Source organism: Lepidochelys olivacea, assembly GCF_965140295.1.
Source record: "Lepidochelys olivacea isolate rLepOli2 genome assembly, chromosome: 2".
NCBI classification, from domain to species: domain Eukaryota; kingdom Metazoa; phylum Chordata; order Testudines; family Cheloniidae; genus Lepidochelys; species Lepidochelys olivacea.
The window spans coordinates 205,300,080-205,322,154 of NC_140412.1; the positions used below are offsets into that span (position 1 = coordinate 205,300,080).

At 42.2% G+C, this 22,075-nt stretch overlaps 1 protein-coding gene across 4 annotated transcripts in view; it reads left to right on the forward strand.

The window, feature by feature from the left end:
* RFTN1 (raftlin, lipid raft linker 1) overlaps positions 1 to 22,075 on the forward strand; it is a 109,909-nt gene that overhangs the window by 64,186 nt on the left and 23,648 nt on the right. For 3 of the 4 annotated variants that reach the window (XM_084620308.1, XM_084620307.1, XM_084620306.1), the window contains exons 5-7: positions 1,558 to 1,993; positions 8,399 to 8,602; positions 17,377 to 17,492. In XM_084620308.1, coding sequence (XP_084476434.1) covers positions 1,558 to 1,993; positions 8,399 to 8,602; positions 17,377 to 17,492 — 756 coding nt within the window. The remainder of the gene's footprint in view (positions 1 to 1,557; positions 1,994 to 8,398; positions 8,603 to 17,376; positions 17,493 to 22,075) is intronic. The other variant, XM_084620309.1, reaches the window with a different exon arrangement.

Sequence of the window (22,075 nt, forward strand, 5' to 3'; positions counted from 1 at the left end):
GGTTCTCTTCTCAATTCTACTGGTGCAAACAGATTGAAGTCAATAGGAGTTTGAGTCAGTAGCATTGCGCCTGTTTAACTAGAAGGAGAATTTCAACAGCCTCTTGCTGCTCTGTCTTGGACCTTCCATCTGTTACTTCCTGCTCCATTCATATATATTTGTTATTACTTATACAGTCTCATTATTGTTCTTGCATTCTTACAATTTCATTCCTACACTTTCCCATCATTCATCTTTATCTAAAATTTTAAGAAGCAGAGTACCCAGGGGTTGGTCCTGAGGCCAGTTTTGTTCAACATCTTCATTAATGATCTGGATGATGGGATGGATTGCACCCTCAGCAAGTTCGCAGATGACACTAAGCTGTGGGGAGAGGTAGATACACTGGAGGGTAGGAATAGGGTCCAGAGTGATTTACACAAATGGGAGGATTGGGCCAAAAGAAATCTGATGAGGTTCAACAATGACAAGTGCAGAGTCCTGCACTTGGGACAAAAGAATCCCATGCACCGCTACAGGCTGGGGACTGACTGGCTAAGAAGAAGTTCTGCAGAAAAGGACCTGGGGATTACAGTGGATGAGAAGCTGGATATGAGTCATCATTGTGCCCTTGTTGCCAAGAAGGCTAACGGCATGTTGGGCTGCTGTAGAGGGAGCATTGCTTGCAGATCGAGGGAAGTGATTATTCCCCTCTATTCGGCACTGGTGAGGCCACATCTGGAGAATTGCGTCCAGTTTTGGGCCCCTCACTACAGAAAGGATGTGGACAAATTGGAGAGAGTCCAGTGGAGGGCAACGAAAATGATGAGGGGGAGAGGGCACATGACTTACGAGGAGAGGCTGAGAGAACTGGGCTTGTTCAGTCTGCAGAAGAGAGGAGTGAGGGGGGATTTGATAGCAGCCTTCAACTACCTGAAGGGGGGTTCCAAAGATGATTATTCATTATTTTTCTTTGTTTATCCACACAGACATTTTTACTCCAAATGTATCTCTATCTCTAGAACTAGTTCAAATACTAAAAAGGTACTACAATAACTTTGTTCTTTGTACTCTCATTAAGTGAAAATTCATCATTTGTTCCTCAATTTAAAATAAGGGGCTAACAAAGATGTATATGTAGCCCAGGGAATTTGTGGGACTTTCACTTGCATATCCATCGAGTAAACAGAGTATATAACATTCTGCTCCTCAACTCCAAATGTCTTTAAGCTGGCACTATAAAACTTGGGTTAGGCAAAACTACATCTGGTAATGTGTCATAAATAAAGCCTTTCAAACACAGATATTCATTCCCAATGAAGAAATCCAATGCATGTTATTGCATAGGCCTTTCTCTTTCTTTTTTGATTTTCACATTTCACAGACAGTTGAAGGAACTTGTCATTCTGTTTCTCTAGAATTTAACATTTTATGTAAAGCTAATTATGAGAATTTCCTATAGTAGCACATGAAATAGTAAAATTACATGCTAGTTCCCTTTAAGTGTGTTATTTTCAGAATATGTCTAGTCCTATAAGGCAACATGCAGATTCAAACATAATCTCCTTTGATTTGTAGATTCAAGATGCAGCAAGTCAAGGCTTGAAGTTTGTTGGAATTATACCTCAGTACAGTTCCCCGGTGAACTCTCAGGCCAGCACCACTGTGGCACCCACCAGTAACAACTCTGCACAACCAGAAGATGTCAAAAATGCATCAAACTATTCAGAGAATCACGCTTCATTGGATAGCAAGAAAGCAGATGATGCTAATGGATGCAGTGCACCAGCCCCAAGTGAGGAAAATGTTGACCAGAGTGTAGAGCCCAGTGGGGATGTAAAAGGGGAAGAACCAGTTACTGAGCATCTGAGCTTAAACTCTGCAGGGGAGAATGGAGAGCAGTTTCAAGGAGAGAGCCCAAGTGTTTCACCAAGACTCAGAGAAGCAACAGACAATCAAGAAGGGGTAGCACAAAGCGACACATCAGCATTATGTGCAGAACCACTTACTGGAAGTAAGTACTGAGGTGACCTTTGATATGAACAAGCAAGTTTTAAACTGCCCTTGTTATGTTCACAGCATCTTGGAAAAGTAAATGTATCATTGCAACAGGGAAAAGATGCAACTATGAATAATAAAACCTTTTAACCCACTTTTCAACTTGGCTGCACACTTCACGATCATTTAATCATAAGTGTTTAGGCATTCACAGGAGCAACAGACGATCAGGTGCAACTCCATTCTGACCAATTAGGTTTATCCTTCTGTGTTATTTTAGTGGGGTTGTCGTTTGCAGGGGGCAGTTGTCATCTCAGATTTGGGCTTCCCTCTTTAACTTATTTTTGCCTCTTTCTCATGTGGAAAGTTCATATGCTTGCTGTTCAACTGGATTTGTTTGCTACTGCTCCCTGCTTGTGGTATTGAAGTCCTCAGAGCTCCTGAGCTTGGTTGATTTCCATCTGCTACTTGCCCATCTGAAAAGATGATAATGTGCCCGAGTAGGCTTTACAGTTCTGAGTCACAAATGGGACAGTCCTCAAACCCTTTCAGTGTGTGTCAACACCACTGTAGGTGAACACATAGCAGAAAATAAACCAGCCCAAAAGTTCTGAGAACACAGAGGATCTAGATTCTTAGACAGGTGGAGATGGTAGTTGCAGATCTCCAGTTAGGACAGGGTCAGATAGCAGTAAGTGGGAAGGGGTAGTTATTCATGGTAAATGTTCATTCTCATAAATTCATTACACTTGATCATTTTCATCTTCTTATTCTTATGTATTTGTTCGTGGAGGGAGGTTCATCATAAACTATTTTCCTGTGTCTGTTTTGTTGTCCTCTAGTTGCACACTATACTTTAAATGGGCCATTTTTCACCACTTAAAAAAAAATATCTTGGCAGGGAGATGCCACTGGACTCCCTATTGTATCTGTTTACTTCTATGTAGCTTCACCTGCAATTATTGCAATTCAATAACTTCACCTGCAATTACAAATAAGATACGGGTTAGAACAATTTAGAAACACACAGTGTCATTGGGGGAAGGAAATGTGTACTCTTACCTTTTCCCAAATTATTCTGAATTGAATCTCATGATTAACGATTAGACCTTACAAAACCGGTTCCATTCCAATCTGGTTTCCTGAAGGGCACCACTTGTCTGTCTGGCACAAACGGTTTCCATTCCCTAATTCCATCTATCTTCAGACTCTGAGATAGCTCATCTGTGCCCAGGTTTCTGACAATTGTACTGAAACTTTTAGTTATGGAACTTATTTTAAGGCCTTCTTGAAACCCCCCAAAATTTCACCCCAGCTGCTGATTCACTAGACAAGATCTTCAGTTTCTCAGTCTCTGCTGACCTTTGTTTAACTTCTTTCTCCTGAGTGCTTTCTGATTTGAGAGTACTTCTCAGCCAGTGTACAGGTTGGTAATGCTTCCATTTTCCAAAAAGGGGGATCTGAGAAGACAGTTTTATGAAGTAACTCACCTGTAGCTGGATTTTTCCAAATATATTGTCGCCATCATATAGCTGATTTCTTTATTATTCTTGAGTGACAGTGAGTTCTTTCAGCACTTCCTTTTTCTTCCCTGGAAAATGAATTTCAGTCTTTGGCATCAATCCTGCACCCACCCTTGTGAACACGGAATCCCTGCATAATTTTTGCATTGTCTCCCTTTTCTTTCACCTTTTCTTTCTCTGCTCTCTCTTGGACTTTTCTTCTCCTGAATTCATCTTTTGGAAATGGTTGTAGTATTTGTTACAGTTTGTGCAGTCTTCATTTTATTATTTAATTTAGGGTACATCTACACTGTTGCTGGATGTATAATTACCAGCTTGTGTAGGCATGCCTGCACTAGCTTTGATTGACCTAGTGTGCTAAAAACAGCAGGGTAGTCATGGCGGCATGGGCAGCAGGGTAGTCTGTCCACTCAAGTACTTATGTAGGGTCTTGGATGGGATTGTACTCAGGCAGCTAGCGTGTGCTGCCACTGTAGCTACACTACTCTTGTAGTGCTCTAGCTTAATCAAAGCTGGGATGTGTATGTCTACCTGAGCTGCAAATTACATCTCCAGCTGCAATATAAATGAACCCTTTGGGTTTCTCATTCTTACACTCTTACAATGTCATTGTTACGTTTGCCGATTTGTGTCTTTGCCTAATATTTTGTAGAGCCCATATGCTTTTTCTCATTTTTTATTACTCTTTGCATGTCTTTGTTTATCCACATTGACCTTTTTCTATTTTCATGTGTATGTATTGCCAAATATTCTATACAACTCACAGGCATACAGTACTTTCTCACAAGAACTTCTTCCAAGTGCTTTCCCCACCTGCCTTTGTTTTGTCACCTAGCTAATCCCCCCCTTATGTAGAAGTTGCTTTCTGACTTTATTATCTGTATCTATTGTTACATTCTTGAGCCAACATGTTTATTTTTATACCTGTAAAGAGCCAACCCCCAACTTAGCTACACAAATAATAGTAGTAGTAGTTGAACATTTCTCTTTTATGACAGGTTTCAGAGTAACAGCCGTGTTAGTCTGTATTCGCAAAAAGAAAAGGAGGACTTGTGGCACCTTAGAGACTAACCAATTTATTAGAGCATAAGCTTTCGTGAGCTACAGCTCACTTCCTCAGATGCATATCGTGGAAACTGCAACAGGCTTTATATATACACAGAGAATATGAAACAATACCTATTCCCACCCCACTGTCCTGCTGGTAATAGCTTATCTAAAGTGATTTCCAGCACAAATCCAGGTTTTCTCACCCTCCACCCCCCCACACAAATTCACTCTCCTGCTGGTGATAGCCCATCCAAAGTGACAACTCTTTACACAATGTGCATGACAATCAAGCTGGGCTATTTCCTGCATAAATCCAGGTTCTCACATCCCCCCCACCCCCATACACACACAAACTCACTCTCTGTCAAGCTTTCTTACAACTACAATACCCACCTGCAGAAGTAAAGAAACAGATTGATAGAGCCAGAAGAGTTCCCAGAAGTTACCTACTACAGGACAGGCCTAACAAAGAAAATAACAGAACGCCACTAGCCGTCACCTTCAGCCCCCAACTAAAACCCCTCCAACGCATTATTAAGGATCTACAACCTATCCTAAAGGATGACCCAACACTCTCACAAATCTTGGGAGACAGGCCAGTCCTTGCCTACAGACAGCCCCGCAACCTGAAGCAAATACTCACCAACAACCACATACCACACAACAGAACCACTAACCCAGGAACATATCCTTGCAACAAAGCCCGTTGCCAACTGTGCCCACATATCTATTCAGGGGACACCATCACAGGGCCTAATAACATCAGCCACACTATCAGAGGCTCGTTCACCTGCACATCCACCAATGTGATATATGCCATCATGTGCCAGCAATGCCCCTCTGCCATGTACATTGGTCAAACTGGACAGTCTCTACGTAAAAGAATAAATGGACACAAATCAGATGTCAAGAATTATAACATTCATAAACCAGTCGGAGAACACTTCAATCTCTCTGGTCACGCAATCACAGACATGAAGGTCGCTATCTTAAAACAAAAAAACTACAAATCCAGACTCCAGCGAGAAACTGCTGAATTGGAATTCATTTGCAAATTGGATACTATTAATTTAGGCTTAAATAGAGACTTGGAGTGGCTAAGTCATTATGCAAGGTAGCCTGTTTCCTCTTGTTTTTTCCTACCCCCCCCCCCCCCAGATGTTCTGGTTTAACTTGGATTTTAACTTGAAGAGTGGTCAGTTTGGATGAGCTATTACCAGCAGGAGAGTGAGTTTGTGTGTGTATGGGGGTGGGGGGGATGTGAGAACCTGGATTTATGCAGGAAATAGCCCAGCTTGATTGTCATGCACATTGTGTAAAGAGTTGTCACTTTGGATGGGCTATCACCAGCAGGAGAGTGAATTTGTGTGGGGGGGTGGAGGGTGAGAAAACCTGGATTTGTGCTGGAAATCACTTTAGATAAGCTATTACCAGCAGGACAGTGGGGTGGGAATAGGTATTGTTTCATATTCTCTGTGTATATATAAAGCCTGCTGCAGTTTCCACGATATGCATCTGAGGAAGTGAGCTGTAGCTCACGAAAGCTTATGCTCTAATAAATTGGTTAGTCTCTAAGGTGCCACAAGTCCTCCATTTCTCTTTTATGTTTTTCTTCTTCACTGAATTCCATTCCTCACTTCTCTTATGGCTTTTGAAATTCAGAATCTTTGTCCTTTCTGCTTGTATACCTGTCAACAATTGAACCATTATTGACAATGGCTTTCATCAAGGGGTCCTCCAAACCTGGATTGGAAATGATTTTAAGTGCACGTGTAACCAGGATAAAATATTTTGAATAACATTTCAGAAAATACCATGCTTTCTGAAACTGTACTGAAGAGGATTTTGATCTTTTTACACTTTGCTGAAAGTCATTGTGAACAATGGTCTATTTTCAAGTGTAGACAGGACTTCTTTGGTATCAAATTAGTTCTGATTACAAGCCAGACCAGATTTTTCTTGCTATTGTTTGTGCCTACATTTACACTTTCACTCACGTCATCAAGGGCCTGGTCTAATGCCTATTCAGGCCAATGAAAGAATCCAATTGACCACAAATGTGTGTAGGATCAGACCTGCACAGCTCAAAACCAAATCAAAATAGCTACCTCCCTACTTCCCGTCATTTCCAAGTTGAAAAGTGTTATAGTTATCATATCCACAAAAAACCTTCTCCGTCTATTTCTACCTTTAATAATCATGTCCTGGTTTATCTCCAGATAGTTAACGTCTCTCCTGATTTATTTATGTTCTCTGTTCATATGGTTTTTTGAGTAGTATACCCTTTTGAGTCACCTTATCATCACTTTGTTCTTTCTAAACAAGTGGTGTGTAGTGAGTGAATTCCTGTTAACATTCCCTTTGCTGGTATTAATTTTGAGTTATGTCTCTTCTCTGCATCTCCTTCCTCCAGGACTCATCAACTATTGTTTCCCAGCCTTCCTTTATATAGAGAGAGTATTAGAGAGCTCTTCTCTGAGGTACACTCTCTATACTTGATTAAGCCTTCATTCCCTTTTCGCTCCCCACCATGCTTACTTCAACCAGGCTTTAGCTAAGTCATTGGCATTATAATCCCATGGAACCCAGTTCCACCATCGTTGTTCATGTTGAGTAGTGACTTACTCTAAATTGTCCCTGTTTGCTTTGTGTTCTTTTAGTTCCACGATGAGACCTCCATAAGAAAGAACTGTCAGAGTGACTCTCTCATAGTAACACCTGGGATTAGAAGATATTATCTTTACCATATAATATGAGATACTTCCAAGTTAATGGGCTGCCTGAATTTTTTATTATTTTTATTTCCTTTAAAAAAATATCAGTTCAATTGGGGTTCCATTCCTGCTGTGTTTGAAATCAATGGGAGCTTTACCATTGACTTCACTGGGCCATTAATCGGGCCACTAATATGTAAAATAACAATATATTAATAGTTTACATTGTAGAAATTTTACTGTTAAGTTTAGTGTTTCTTTCTTCCTGGGAATTTTGATTATCTCTTTAACTTCCACTTAGCCCCAGTACTGCAGATGTCTGTGATGATTTTGTTGTCTACAGAGACTTACCTAATGATGAGATTTAAATTCGTCGCTCCTCAGGTGGGCTGGAAGCTACATCACACACACTGGTATCTAGCTAATGTCCTCATCTTTAAGGATCTTCGGAATTCCATTTTTCCTCCCTATTCATCTGCTCATCTCTTACTGCTTTGCCTCTTCTCAGACACGAAGTAAATCAACTAAATAATCCATTTGGCCTCAATATTTGTTTGATACACTGTACATTCCTGATTTTGGCTCTCCCACTTGCCATTTCTGTGCGCAGCCCATATAACACCAAAATAAGTTATTTACTTCTTTAGTGGAAGGTCACATCATTGGAAATGTAACTTGCCCTAAATTTGCAGTAAGATCTCAGATTTGAGCTATGTCCTTGATATCACAGTTAGTAGCTATCTCCTTTGTGGCGCTTACACAGAGGCAAACAAGTATACAATTCGGGTGAATTTGCTAATAATACATTAATTCTATGATGATAAATTCTACTAGTAATGCTCATTTGTTTCCACTATGTTATTTATTTATGCTAGTCGACTGTCCCTCTGAGAGGGAGTTCCATATTACAACTAGTAAATACTTACATTATGATAAGGCCCCAGTCAGGATTTGGGACCCTGTTGTGCCGGGCGTTGTATAAACACGTAAAGGAGATGACCCAGCTCTGAAGGGTTACTATAGAAAAACAAGCAGACAAAAGGGGAAGGATGTGATTATGATAGTTATAATAGGAAACAATAATGATATCACAATATGTTTATTCTAGTATTACTATTTAAAAACTTTTTTTAGCAGTGGAAATATTTGCTATCTTCAACAAGCCAAAGACCCAACAAAGATGCAGCCAGTACTATACTGTGATGATTCCTATGAAGATCTCCAGGAATGGGCAGACTGTCAACGGCTTAGAAGCAAATTGGCTGGAGCATATGACAGATCACTTCAGGAAAGGAGGCTTGCTGGTGAACGCCATCTTCAGCCTTGGAATGGTAAATGGTATGGAATTTACTGAAAGCACTACCCTGTGACTCTTTTTCTCTTTTTCCTTTTAAGGGGCTTACTGTAGTTGAAGAGAAGACATTTGATAGGTGTTTTTAGGATAAAAGCCAAAGCAGATTTTGGTTTTGATCAACCTATTTCAGTGATGGAAATACCAAGTACAGGAAATACTTTGGTGATTGAATGAGGAAACCTGAGATCATGCATTATATTTTGTGTACATTGTAGAGATGCTTCTGCATTCACAGAAGTATGGAAACATAGATAGCTTCTGCTTATTTACATGAGTCAGTTTTTGATCTTTAATCTTTGAGGTTTTAACAAAGAGTAGCCTGTTTTTTTAACTACACTCTGGAATCACATACCATACGTGCAGATTACTTGTAGATTTCACCCCCACAGCAGCTCGTGAAATAATATCTCAACATTTTAAAGCAGTTGAAATAAACTAAGGGAGGCATTTCCTATAAACTGCCCTGCTGTACACTGCTTCTGGGTCTGAGTGTAGGTGACTGCAAAGACACTATTGATTTTGTTTATCCATTATCTAATCAGTCTGTCTAGGTTCTTATGCAGCACCCATCACCTGAGTTCTTCACAAAATTACAAAATGTACATATAATCTCTCTTTTACTTTGCCTTCTCCGATCTGGAATATGTGCTGGAAAATGGAGGTGGTTCATTTGTTTTGTTGATGTTATAGCGAGAAGAGTAGATCAAATAAATGGGTGGTTTTGTTCTGAAAATTAAGCATCTTTGCCAGGATTTGAACCCTGCTCTCTTGGTTCCATAACCAGTACTTAGAACATACTTGGCCACAATGCTTTACTTAAAGTCAAGCCTTCAGCCCTGTTACAGAGAAGTACAATATTGACTTAGGGGTGTTCCGGACCCAGAAAGGATGGAAAGGAAAAGACGGGCCAACGGAGGGAAAATGTAAGGCAAAAATGAAATGTGCAGGTCTAACTAACTTTCTTGGAAGAATATGGTAGTAGTCCTCTCAAGACTAGAGAAGTAACACCCTGATCCTATGAATGCTGAGTGCCTTCACATTCTACTGACTTCATTGAGTTTGTTTAGCCATTCCTTTGTATTAACTCACTGGCTAGAGCGCTGATTTAGGGGCACAAGGTTTGTGGCAAAGTGAGACAAGGACTGCTGCCAGAAGGTTTTCTTCCTCTTTTGCTGCTGGCAGAAGTCTCCTGGCCAATGATAAAACACAAGAAAATTAATTTATCCTGTTAAAATTCAATTGGGAAATTAACAGTCAGTCCTAATTTTTCATTCTGCAGCAAATAGCAGCAGAGAGAAGGTCCAAAGTTCACATGATGGAATGATTTCTCAGAGCTTCCTGGCAAATCCTGTAATTGGTAGTTAACTTGCTTAGAAACAAATGGTCATTTATTTTGTGTATATAAAATTGAAATTTATAAAGTATGAGTCACTGAGCCTGATATGCCCAATTATGTCTGCTTTTTAATGCAAGTATTTATTCCTGGCCCCTCATCAGTGTACTGTTAAACACAGCATATGAAAAGTATTCTTATGTTATTTAAACATTAAAAGTGTTTTTACATAATATTGCTCTGGGGGAGGTTCATGCACTCAGATACCACGTTGAGGAGTGCTTGGAAAATGCCTACACACAGCGGTGAAGAGGGTAAGTCTTAAATGTTCTAAACAAACAGAATAGTACAGTTAGTTTAGAACTGTGTAAAAATGACCAGATCCAGAGTTAAGCTAGAGTAAAGGTTGTAAACAGACCATTAATTTACAATATTATTAGAATTTTATTATTGTGAAAGCAAAAAGTTTGAAAATCAAGAAAAAAGTGTGGAAATAATGAATTTAGAACATTGTTGTTGACTCAACCTAAATGTCATGAGGCTTAGAAATAGTCAGTATTGTGCCAACACTGTCCTTAACTCTGCCCTTTATCCTTAATCTCTTTCAATTCTGGGCCATAGAACACTGTATAAACTGTGGCTAAACCCACTAAGTAGCAGCTAGAAGCCTGCCCCTTCACTACCTTCATGGTAAAGGTAGCCCACGAAAGCTTATGCTCTAATAAATTTGTTAGTCTCTGAGGCGCCACAAGTACTCTTGTTCTTTTTGAGGATACAGACTAACACAGCTGCTACTCTGAAATAAAACATCTAGGTGTCCCTGCTTCTCCATGAGATGATAGCACTTGACTCTACCCATTTACTCTCCCAGTCTTAGTCAGAAACCTCATATTCCAAACACAGGTCAGAAGTCAAATTTTCTATATTCATTCAGAACTAATGAGTTATGGGCCCTCCATATTCTAATTGCCCTTCTAAGATGGGCTTGAAATCCTCCTGTACTTGAGGAAGGTTGGAAGTGTAGCTGCAGGTTATGTCATTGGAGAACAAAAGACCATATTATTGTGATTCATATATAATATACAAAGATTTTCATGTGACAGCTAGTGCAATTCTTCCACCAGTAAGAAGAGGCTAGATGAAGGCAAATGGGTCAGAGTTAAGCTTGGTGTTTGATACCTTAGCTGAGTATTTCCAGATTTTATGTTGTTTAGGTTTTTTGTTGATTTATAGTCCTCTAAATCGGTGGTTCTCAAACTAGGGCCGCCGCTTGTTCAGGGAAAGCCCCTGGTGGGCTGGGCCGGTTTGTTTACCTGCCGCATCCACAGGTTCGGCCGATCGTGGCTCCCACTGGCCGCGGTTCGCCGCTCCAGGCCAATGGGGGCTGCAGGAAGAGCAGCCAGCACATCCCTCGGCCCGTGCTGCTTCCCGCAGCCCCCATTGGTCTGGAGCGGCGAACCATGGCCAGTGGGAGCTGCGATTGGCTGAACCTGTGGACGCAGCAGGTAAACAAACCAGCCCGGCCAGCCAGGGGCTTTTCCTGAACTAGAGGCGGCCCTAGTTTGAGGACCACTGCTCCAAATTCTTAGTTTTCCTACATTTGCTTGTTACCTTAACTCTGAATTTCCAACTTTTGGACTTTTAAAAAATATCTACAATGTGCAAAAAAAACCCAAAAGCAAAATAGAAGAGTTGCTTGGAAAAACAAAATGTTTGGGACATTACTGGTCACACTGGACAATAATCATTGCTCGTGTGACTGTACTGACCTCAGTGGAGTTGGCCCAGGATGCATTTGGCTTATTATTTCCCTATATAATTAGCTAATGTGGCTGGGATTCTTGTCACTTATGCTCAATTTGTGTGTGTGTGTGTGAGAGAGAGAGAGAGAGAGCGCTCAGCCAAAGGCTAACACACAGATCACATGCCAAGTAGAGTTTATGCCAGTATGTTTCACTCAGTAAAAACAATAACAACATGAAGGTTAGCTTCATAGATGAGGTGGCTTAATAGTTCAAAGACAACAGTGGGGAAAACTAGTATAGCTGTCATGATAAAATAAGAAATCTTTTTCCATACCCTTTGTTTAAATCACAAGCAAGAACATTACAGCAGCATTTTGCCAACAGATCTGCATCAAATATTTATACAGCCGAGTGAAAATAGCTTATTGTGCACAGTGGGGGAGAATCTTTACCTTAATAAAAAATGCAGTGATAATGGACCATTTGCTGGTGAAGGAGGGTGATTTAACCTTTGTATTCTGAGCCTTCACTCTGAGAAAGAATGAAGTTGCATGAGCTAGGAGGATGGAGAGGAAAATGACACCATGAACCAGACAAAATCGAATCAGGGTTTCTTTTAATAGCATGACCAGCTTTGTGGCCCAATGAACCATTACTAATGGAAATGGCCCAATGTTTGATTGCAGCACAGGGCTTGCTAACAGTATTTGAGAACTAACTGGTTGAATGTAATACACTGACTTCCAAGAGATTAATCACACTAATGAAGAGATTATTGAAAGATGAGTAAACACACAGGAATCGGGGAGAAGTTAAATTGCTGGCATGGTAGATGGTGTAACTACTGCAGATTACTGTAGGAATTGTAAAAGAGAGTCTTGTTGTGTGGCCTGCAAAATTTTGGATGGCTATTTTTCTCGACTTGAGACATGATGGTTATGTCCCAGATCACACACGTGCTTGCATATTAGGGTATATACTTAGGGTATATCTACAATGTTGAGCTGAAGATATAAATTCCAGCTCACAGAGACATACCCACACTAGCTCTGATAAAGCTATTGTGCTAAAAATAGAGTGTAGCTGTGGCAGTGCAAGCGGCAGGATGGCCTAGCCAACCCAAGTACATAACTGTCCAAGTTGCTGGGAATGTGCTTGGGGTGTCTAGCCCCTCCTGCTGCCCATGCCACTCTGGCCACACTCTATTTTTAGTGCACTAGCTCAATCAGAGCGAGTGTGGGTATATCTCCTTGAGCTGGAATTTACAACTCCAGTTCGAAGTGCAGACATACCTTTAGTAGCTTCTATAGGTGGAGCTCATAGTACATACCTGCATGCTCGAGCAATATTTTTATTCTCCTCCCTAGTCATCTGTCCAAGTTTTCACTTCTTGTAAGCTTCCTTTTTGTGTTTAAGCTCACCAAAGATTTCTCTGTTAAGCCAAGCTGGTCGCCTGCCATATTTGCTATTCTTTCTGCACATCGGGATGGTTTGTTCCTGCGCCCTCAATAAGGCTTCTTTAAAATACAGCCAGCTCTCCTGGACTCCTTTCCCCCTCATATTAGCCTCCCAGGGGATCCTGCCCATCAAAGTCTGCTTTTCTGAAGTCCAAGGTCCATATTCTGCCGCTCTCCTTTCTGCATTTTGTCAGGATCCTGAACTCGACCATCTTATGGTCACTGCTGCCCAGGTTGCCACCCACTTCTACTTCCCCTACCAATTCTTCCCTGTTTGTGAGCAGCTGGTCAAGAGGAGCACCGCCCCTGGTTGGTTCCTCCAACACTTGTACCAGGAAATTGTCCCCAACACGCTCCAAAAACTTCCTGGATTGTCTGTGCACTCTTATATTGCTCTCCCAGCAGAGGTGGGGAGGGATAGCTCAGTGGTTTGAGCCGTGGCCTGTTAAACACAGGGTTGTGAATTCAATCCTTGAGGGGGCCATTTAGGGATCTGGGGCAAAAATTGGGGATTGGCCCTGCTTTGAGCAGGGGGTTGGACTAGATGACCTCCTGAGGTCCCTTCCAACCCTGATATTCTATGATTCTATGTCAGGGTGATTGAAGTCCCCCATGAGAACCAGTGGCTATGATCTGGAAACTTCAATTAGTTGTCTGAAGAAAGCCTCATCTACCTCATCCTCCTGGTCTGATGGTCTATAGTAGATGCCAACCACGACATCACCCTTGTTGCTCTCACCTTTAAACTTAACCTAAAGACTCTCAACAGGCTTTTCTCCAGTTTCATACTGGAGCTCTGAGCAATCATACTGCTCTCTTACATACAGTGCAACTCCTCCACCTTTTCTCCCCTGCTTGTCCTTCCTGAAGAGTTTATACCCATCCATGACGGTGCTCCAGTCCTGTGAGTTACCCCACCAAGTCTCTGTTATTCCAATCACATCATAGTTCCTTGACTATGCCAGGACTTCCAATTTTTCATGCTTGGTTCCCAGGCTTCTTGCATGCATGCACAGGCACCTAAGATAACTAGCTGATTGCCCTACTTTCTCAGTATGAATCAGGAGGCCTCCACTGTTTCACCCACCTCCTTGTGTTTCCTCCCGGTATCCCATTTCCCCACTTATCTCAGGGCTTAGGTCTCCATCTCCTGGCGAACCTAATTTAAAGCCCTCCTCACTAGGTTAGCAAGCTTGCCTGCGAAGATGCTCTTCCCTCTCTTCGTTAGCAATCCTCCTTCCTGGAATAACTTCCCATGGTCAAAGAATCTAGCCTTCTCTCCGAAACCACCTGCGCAACCACGCATTTACTTCCACAATTCGATGGCCCCTACCTGGGCCTTTTCCCTCAATAGGGAGGATGGACAAGAGCACAACTTGCGCCTCAAACTCCTTTATCCTTCTTCCCAGAGCCACATAGTCTGCAGTGACCTGCTCAAGGTCATTCTTGGCAATATCATTGGTGCCCACATGGAGAACTAGAAAGGGGTAACGATCTGAGGGCTTGATCAGTCTCGGCAGACACTTCATCACATCCTGAATTCTAGCTCCAGGCAAGCAGCACACTTCTCAAGTTTCCCAGTCTGAACAGCAGATGGCTGACTCCGTCCCACTTAGGAGGGGGTCTCCGACCACCACTCCCGGAAGCGGTCGGCACCACATCCCTGCGTTCCCTGGGGGAGGGGAGGGCAGAGGGCTCTGCGCACTGCCCTTGCCTGCAGGCATTGCCCCCTGCAGCTCCCATTGACCAGGAATATGGAACTGCGGCCAGTGGGAGCTTTGGGGGAGGTACCTGCAGGCGAGGGCAGCACACTGAGCCCTCTGCCCCCTCCTCCCTGCCCCAGGGGCCGCAGGGACATGGTGCCAGCCGCTTCTGGGAGCAGCGCGGCATGGGGCCAGGGCAGGCAGCCTGCGTGAGCCCCACTGTGCACTGCTGCCACCCCAGAGCCACTCCAGGTAAGCAGCAGCAGGCTGGAGCCCACACCCTGAACCCCTCCTGCACCCCTGCCCTGAGACCTTTGCTGCACCCCAACCCTCTGCCTTGAGCCCCCAGCTCCCTCCGCACCCCTCCTGCACCCCAACCCCTGCCCTGAGCTCCCTGCCGGACCCCTCCTGCACCTCAACCCTCTGCCCTGAGCCCCCAACCCCCTGCCCTGAGCCCCCTCCTGCACCCCAATCCCCTACCCTGAGCCCCCTCCTTTACCCCAACCCCCTGCCCTGAGCCCCCTCCTGCATTCCGCACCCCCTCCTGCACCCCAACCCCCTGTCCCAGCCCTAGCCCTTCATTCATGGCCCTGCATACAATTTCCCCACCCAGATGTGGCCCTCAGGCCAAAAAGTTTGCCCACCCCTGAGCTGGGCACACTTTTGATGTGTTCTTCCTTGAAGGCAGCAGTGCTATCTTTCTAGCACCCCGTGAGTTCAAGACATTCCAAAGGGGGTGTGGGAAGGAGATGGGATCAGAGCAAAGCAGACTGTTATGGACAAGCAGATATGTCAGGGGCGCAGCAGTGGGTGTACTTGCTCCCTGCATGTCTGGGAGTTCTGGGGGGTACTGTGATGCCTGGCTCTCCTATTGAATGGCGAGGCTCTACATCACCTCCTTTGTGAGCCATGGACAAAAAGCAGCAGTTGAGCCCATGGTTTTATCATTGGCCTTTAAAAGAGGCCAGTGGGTTTGTCCAAATGGGTTGTCAGCTCTACATTCATGTAATTGTCAAAGAAATGCTGTGTGGATAGTTTCTGTTCCCTCCAGGTAAATGTAGATGAATAAAGACCCCAACTAAAGGAAATTATCGGAGCCTTGACAAGGCACTAGACAGTAAATATAGGCATTGGCTCAGACTGAAAACGTCTTTTCTATCTCTAATTTTTATGGTTTACCTGCAATATTTCCAATAGCAAGTATGACAACTACTAAAACCTTTTAATAACAGGTTTACTGAACAAAATGTGCCCTTGGAGTCACTCTTATATGGAGAATCCATCACTAGGTTTGCTTTTATTTGGATGTGTGTGATTTTCATTAGTTATCATATCAGCTCTGTGTGATCTATTGTTTGGGCATATCTGGTTCCCCTCCAAAATGACAAATTATGGCCATGTGCAGAAAATAATTTAATTAAAAATTAAAAGAAATTACGCTATAAAATGTCTTTTTTTTTTTTTTTGCAGGGAGAGAAAACATGTGCAAGATCTTTTATAATCAGTCATCCAAAATAAATGTGTTATTTAGGAGCTATTTTAAGGCAGGCTGGCTGAAAACATGTTTTACTAAGCAATGTAAAAATAATTCACAGTACATTCTATCATACACAGAGTAATCTTTTGTAATCGTTTTTGAAATATATGTTGATTATTTCATAATTTAGATTATTTATCTTACAAGGAACAGTAACTCAATTGCTTCTCAATTGTGTATCTTACAAAATAGCTCCTTAATAGAGCACATACTGCAAAACATTAAAGAAAGGAATTGGTTAGTGACTTCTACTTATGAGTACATGACTAAGGCCTAGGAGAACATGCTGCTACTTAGTAATGATCTATGAAAACCAAAAGAAAGGCTGAACATGCAGTTATATATATGATTGAAAAGGGGTAGGGGACACTGGCCCTAGTGATCAAAGTACTTTCATAATTCATGCAATAGTTGTGAGCACATCTTTGCTCTCACACAATCCTTAATTTGCATATGCTAATAGTTACTTTGTGCATGTAGATTAGGTAATTGCACTTGCAAGTGCAGTGGGATTACATGACTTGTGTGGACTAGTAGATGTATTCATTAATATTGTAAGCATAAATAATGAGGCCTGTGAAAATTTGGCAGTAAATATTATGTCATATGGTCTTCATCCATAAGAGTATAAGTATGTGTATAACTTTAAGCATGTGAGCAGTCCCATTGGTTTGGGGCCTAACGTGGGTATATTTCATTTTGCATGTTCAAACTGAAGTAGTTATGTTGTTGAAAATAAACACATGAACACATAAGTGATCATGAACCTTGCTCTTACAGAATCAAGGGTATTATTTAAAACTACAAGATGAATTAGTCTCATTCACTTTAGCTGAACTGTAATGTATGGCGGTCTCCTCCTGTGTCCTTTTTTATTAACATGCTGGGGGAAAAGATCAGATTTTGATCATTAACAAAGTAAAATGCCTTGCTGTGTGTAAGGTATGTACCATGCAGCTTACAGAAACCTCTTGTTTTTGTAGATTCCATGCAGGACTTGACAGATGGAGTGTTTGTCTTTGAAGATCTTTCCATGGAAGACAGTAAAACTATACAGGGCTATGATGCTATTGTTGTGGAACAATGGACTGTCCTGGAAGTAAGTATATCATTTACTATAATTTTGTTTCCACCATCACGGTATTGTAATATTTTTCTAAATCACAAGCTGGCAAGCTGGTGTAATAGACTTCCACATACTTCATGGGTTACTGCCTGGTCTACACCAAGGGGGGGGGGGTGGGTTTGATCTAAGTTACGCAACTTAGTTGACGTACTTAGACCTACTCACTGTGGTGTCTTCACTACGGTGAGTCGACTGCTGCTGCTCCCCGTTGACTCTGCCTGCGAGTCAATGGGAGAGTGCTCGGGGGTCAATTTATCGCATCTAGACTAGACACGATAAATCGACCCCCGCTGGATCGATCACTGCCTGCCGATCCAGCGGGTAGTATAGATATTCCCTGAGGTAAAGGAAAGAGGGCTTGAAAACATAATGACATGGTAAGTTAACCGTAAGTGGGATGTGTACGTGGCTTAATAAGAGATGTTTCGTGTGTTGTACATTGGAGTTCTCAGCTAAACTGTTTGAGTGGCATGAGTGGTGGTGACAGATAGAACTCAAGACCCTTCTGTTCCAAAAACATGCCTTTGCTACATGAACTATAAAGAGAATCTCCATCAGTTGTCATGGCAGCATAATCACACATGCTAGCTCAAGTTCTAAGATTACATTCATCCCGGGGATAGTGGTACTAAAAAGATCTTAGATAGATATAGATGCCATGAGTACACATAACTAGTAATTCGCTTTGTAGTGACCTCTCTGGCCAACACAAAAAGAACTGACAAGGGATGAGCAGAGATGCGTCTTTGGCCAGAATGACGGTCAGCACTAACCAGAGTTGAGTGTTCGCAGATTAAAGGCGAGAAATGGGAGCAGAGTGCAGAAAAACTAAGCATGCAGCATATCACCTTATTACTATGAAGTCAGTAGAAAGACTCTTTGGATCAGGCCAAAAGGTGTATATCTCCAACTGTAGGCAAAACTAGTTCAACGAAACTGAGCTTCAGAATTCTTTGCATCTAAAATGAAGGATCAAATGGAACAATGCGTGTGTATTGTCACCCACATTTTTACTTTAATTTGCTTTTTGTATGTCTATGTCAGTGCTGCCAGAAAAAAATATGTATTAAAAAAGATAATGGCTACACGTCTAGTTTGCTATGTGGAGTAAAAGGGTATAAAATCCGGAGAGAGGATTAAACAAAGCATGGTTTCACGACAAGTATGCATAACAAAAAATGTTGGGCAACCACCAGTTTAAATATGTAAAATCCCAAGCAATTAAAAGTTAAGCACCACCGATTTTAGTGGTGATCAAGGGATGGCTTGTGGCGTAGTGAAATAAAATGGCCATACAGTAATGTTCAGAGATCTAATCAAAGAATAATACAGGCATTGTGTTAACCAGCTAGTGGTGGGTCCTCTTGTGGCTAAAAGTGTCTGAATAAATAATTTGGGTATTCTGTTCACTCTTAATACAGATAGTTATACTCTTGAAAGTAAGTTGGAACAGGCTCTTTTTTGCACATTTTTAGGGCTAAATTCTGGCATTAAGACAGAGCTTTGCAAAGAGTGCCTGTGAGCCTTTGCATCTCACAGAGGCATTGTATCCTAGTTGTGCACTAGGCCTCCAGGTGTTCTTAGGGAGTGCCCTTGCAGAAATTCTTACAGAAGCTGCAGCATATGCTCCTTTCCAGGGTAAGGAGGGGAATACCGCCATGGCCTTGCCTATGCCTTTCCAGTTTTAGGGTGACTGCTGCTTGTAACCGTGCTACACAGAAGCAGTCCTCATGCTCAGGAGCACACAATAAAACTGTGGTCAGCCTTTATTTTCTTATATAAGTGTGAGAGTCAGGGAGAAAGGTTCTTTCTGACCTCCCCTGTCTTGTTTACCCACATACGGGCTAGGTACAGTCTAGCCTGTCTGTGCTTTAAGAATGCATTTTAACACCAAGTTATTTCAGCATTTATTTTTGAAAGAGCTTGACTTTTATCCTGATAAATATTCCAATTGTATAAATTGAATTGTTAAAGAGAGGATATATAAACAATTAAAACCCTTTGAAAGCTACAAAGCCTTTCTTGCTATAAACAATGCTTTACTTTGGTTTTCATAAATTTTAACTGTTTTGGGTGTTAAGTATCAGGCGACTCAGAGAAAACAATAAATACTAGTCTTGTGAATTTCCACAGGAGCCTTTGGAAGTCTTATTGGTTTCTTTCAAGGTACAAGCCTTAAAACTATATATTTTCTTTGCTATTGTTGCTGTATAATATTTTAAACATTTATAGCATTTGCTTCAGTTGGATTGTTGCAATTGTATTCTCTTTTTATTGATTATATCACTTGATAGTTTATCTTGATAGATTTTTGGGTTAGGTTTTCCTCACTGGCTGAGGCATGAGAATACTCCCCTCAAACCATCTAAGACTTTTGAGAAGTGAAAATTGGAAGTGACTTCTGAGGGAGTGGAAACAATTCAAAAGACTTTTTTAAAAAAGGCAAGAATGAACACATTTCAGAGGCCAATGGGCCAACAAGCAGAAATGACTGACCTAAAAAAGAGTGCCATGCATATCCGTATCCAGGGTGTGCAGTTCTTTCACCCCTCACATTTTGCCTTTGTAATTATCTGTCAGCCACAATGGTTCTTCATAGAACATTTTTGGGATGGATTTTGGACCCAGTGCTAATTGGACAGATTCTCCAAGTCTCTTGAGTACAAAAAAGTTTTCAGATTTTTTTTTTTTGCCTTTTCTAGGGCTAAGTAATCCTCTTGAGCAAACACTTCATCAAAATGCAGAGTAAGATAGGCTCTTTGCATGCAGCATTATTCAAGCTATAGAAGGATATCCAGGTATAATTGTAGTAGACTAGGTGTTAAAATCATCCATACTCATACAGCAGGTAGCATGCACATAAGATGGGGTACACATCGTGTGGGCCAAATTAATCCCTTGTGCAGTTCCCTTGACTTGGTTGTGAGATAGGTCATTAACTGGGTTAGGATGTGGATTTCAATTGGGAGGATCTAGGTTTATATAACTCAGGTGCCATGGCTAAATCATCACCTGATGTAACTTGAGATCAGGATGGCTTGCATGCTACCTGGCAATCCTGCTCTTTATGTTTGTGTTGATCCTAAGAAACTCTTGCATCCAAACCAATTCAAGAAGATTGAGAACCAATGAATTTATCACATAGCTAGAAAAGTTTGAGTAGCAGCCGTGTTAGTCTGTATTCGCAAAAAGAAAAGGAGTACTTGTGGCACCTTAGAAACTAACAAATTTATTTGAGCATAAGCTTTCGTGAGCTACAGCCACTGAATGCATCCAATGAAGTGAGCTGTAGCTCACGAAAGCTTATGCTCAAATAAATTTGTTAGTCTCTAAGGTGCCACAAGTACTTCTTTCCTTATAGCTAGAAAAGTATCTCAGAGGTTTGTTGGGAAGCCATGTAAGCTGGCTATCCATGACATCCTTTCCCTTAAGAGACTTAGCCCAGTATTAGTATTCCTATAATTCTTACTGTTTTCCTTAGAGTCCCCAACTGAGATCGGGTCCCCGCTATGCTAGGTTCAAACACATTAAGAGACAGTCCTGGCCCTGAAGAGCTTATAGTCTAAATCAGTGGTGGACAACCTGCGGGCCACCTGTGACCCATCAGGGTAATCCGCTGGCGGGCTGCAAGACAGTTAGTTTATATTGACCGTCCACAGGCATGGCCGCCTGCAGCTCCCAGTGGCCGCGGTTCATCGTTCCCGGCCAATGGGAGCTCTGGGAAGTGGCAGCCAGCATGTCCCTGCGGCCCGCGCTGCTTCCCACAGCTCCCATTGGCCAGGAACGGTGAACCGCAGCCACTGGGAGCTGTGGGCAGCCGTGCCTGCAGATGGTCAATGTAAACAATCTGTCTCGTGGCCTACCAGCGGATTACCCTGACGGGCCGCAGGTTACCCACCACTGGTTTAAATAGACAGGGTAGACAGTGGAAGGTGGAACAGAGGCAGAGAGGGGAAGTTTGCAAGTCAGTGGAAGAGATGGTATTGGAATTGGGAATGGCTGAAAAAGAAGAATTCAGAAAAATGTTGAGGTTTTGATCTTTGTTTTCATTTTCCATTAGAACAAACTTTTATGAGAATGAGAGACACACTAACACCTAGGGCGGTGATTAGGGTGTTCATCCTGGAATATGGGGTATCCAGGTTCAAGTTTCTGCTCTGCCTGCTTCAAAGTAGGGATATCCAAATCCCAGGCAAGTGCCCTAATCTCTCAGGCTTTTAGAGTTAGTCTCTCACTCTCTTCTCCATCTTTCTTGGTGGAATTTTTCCACTTATATAAATAGTTAAATATTCACTGAGTCAGCAAGATTGACTCTGTAACGGTTAGGTCACTCCCCTGGCATTTGGAAGGATCCCAGTTCAAGTCTGCTTAATTCAGAGCAGGGAATTAAATCTGCCTCTCCTGTGTCTCAGATGAGTGCCCTGACCACTGGGCTGTTGGCTATTCTGGAATGGGTCTCTCTCTGTGATTTCTACCAGAAAGTCCATCCTGGACCTGAGAAAGTTTTGTCAAAGCCAATATGTTTCAATGAATAGGCATTTTCTGACCCCCCACCA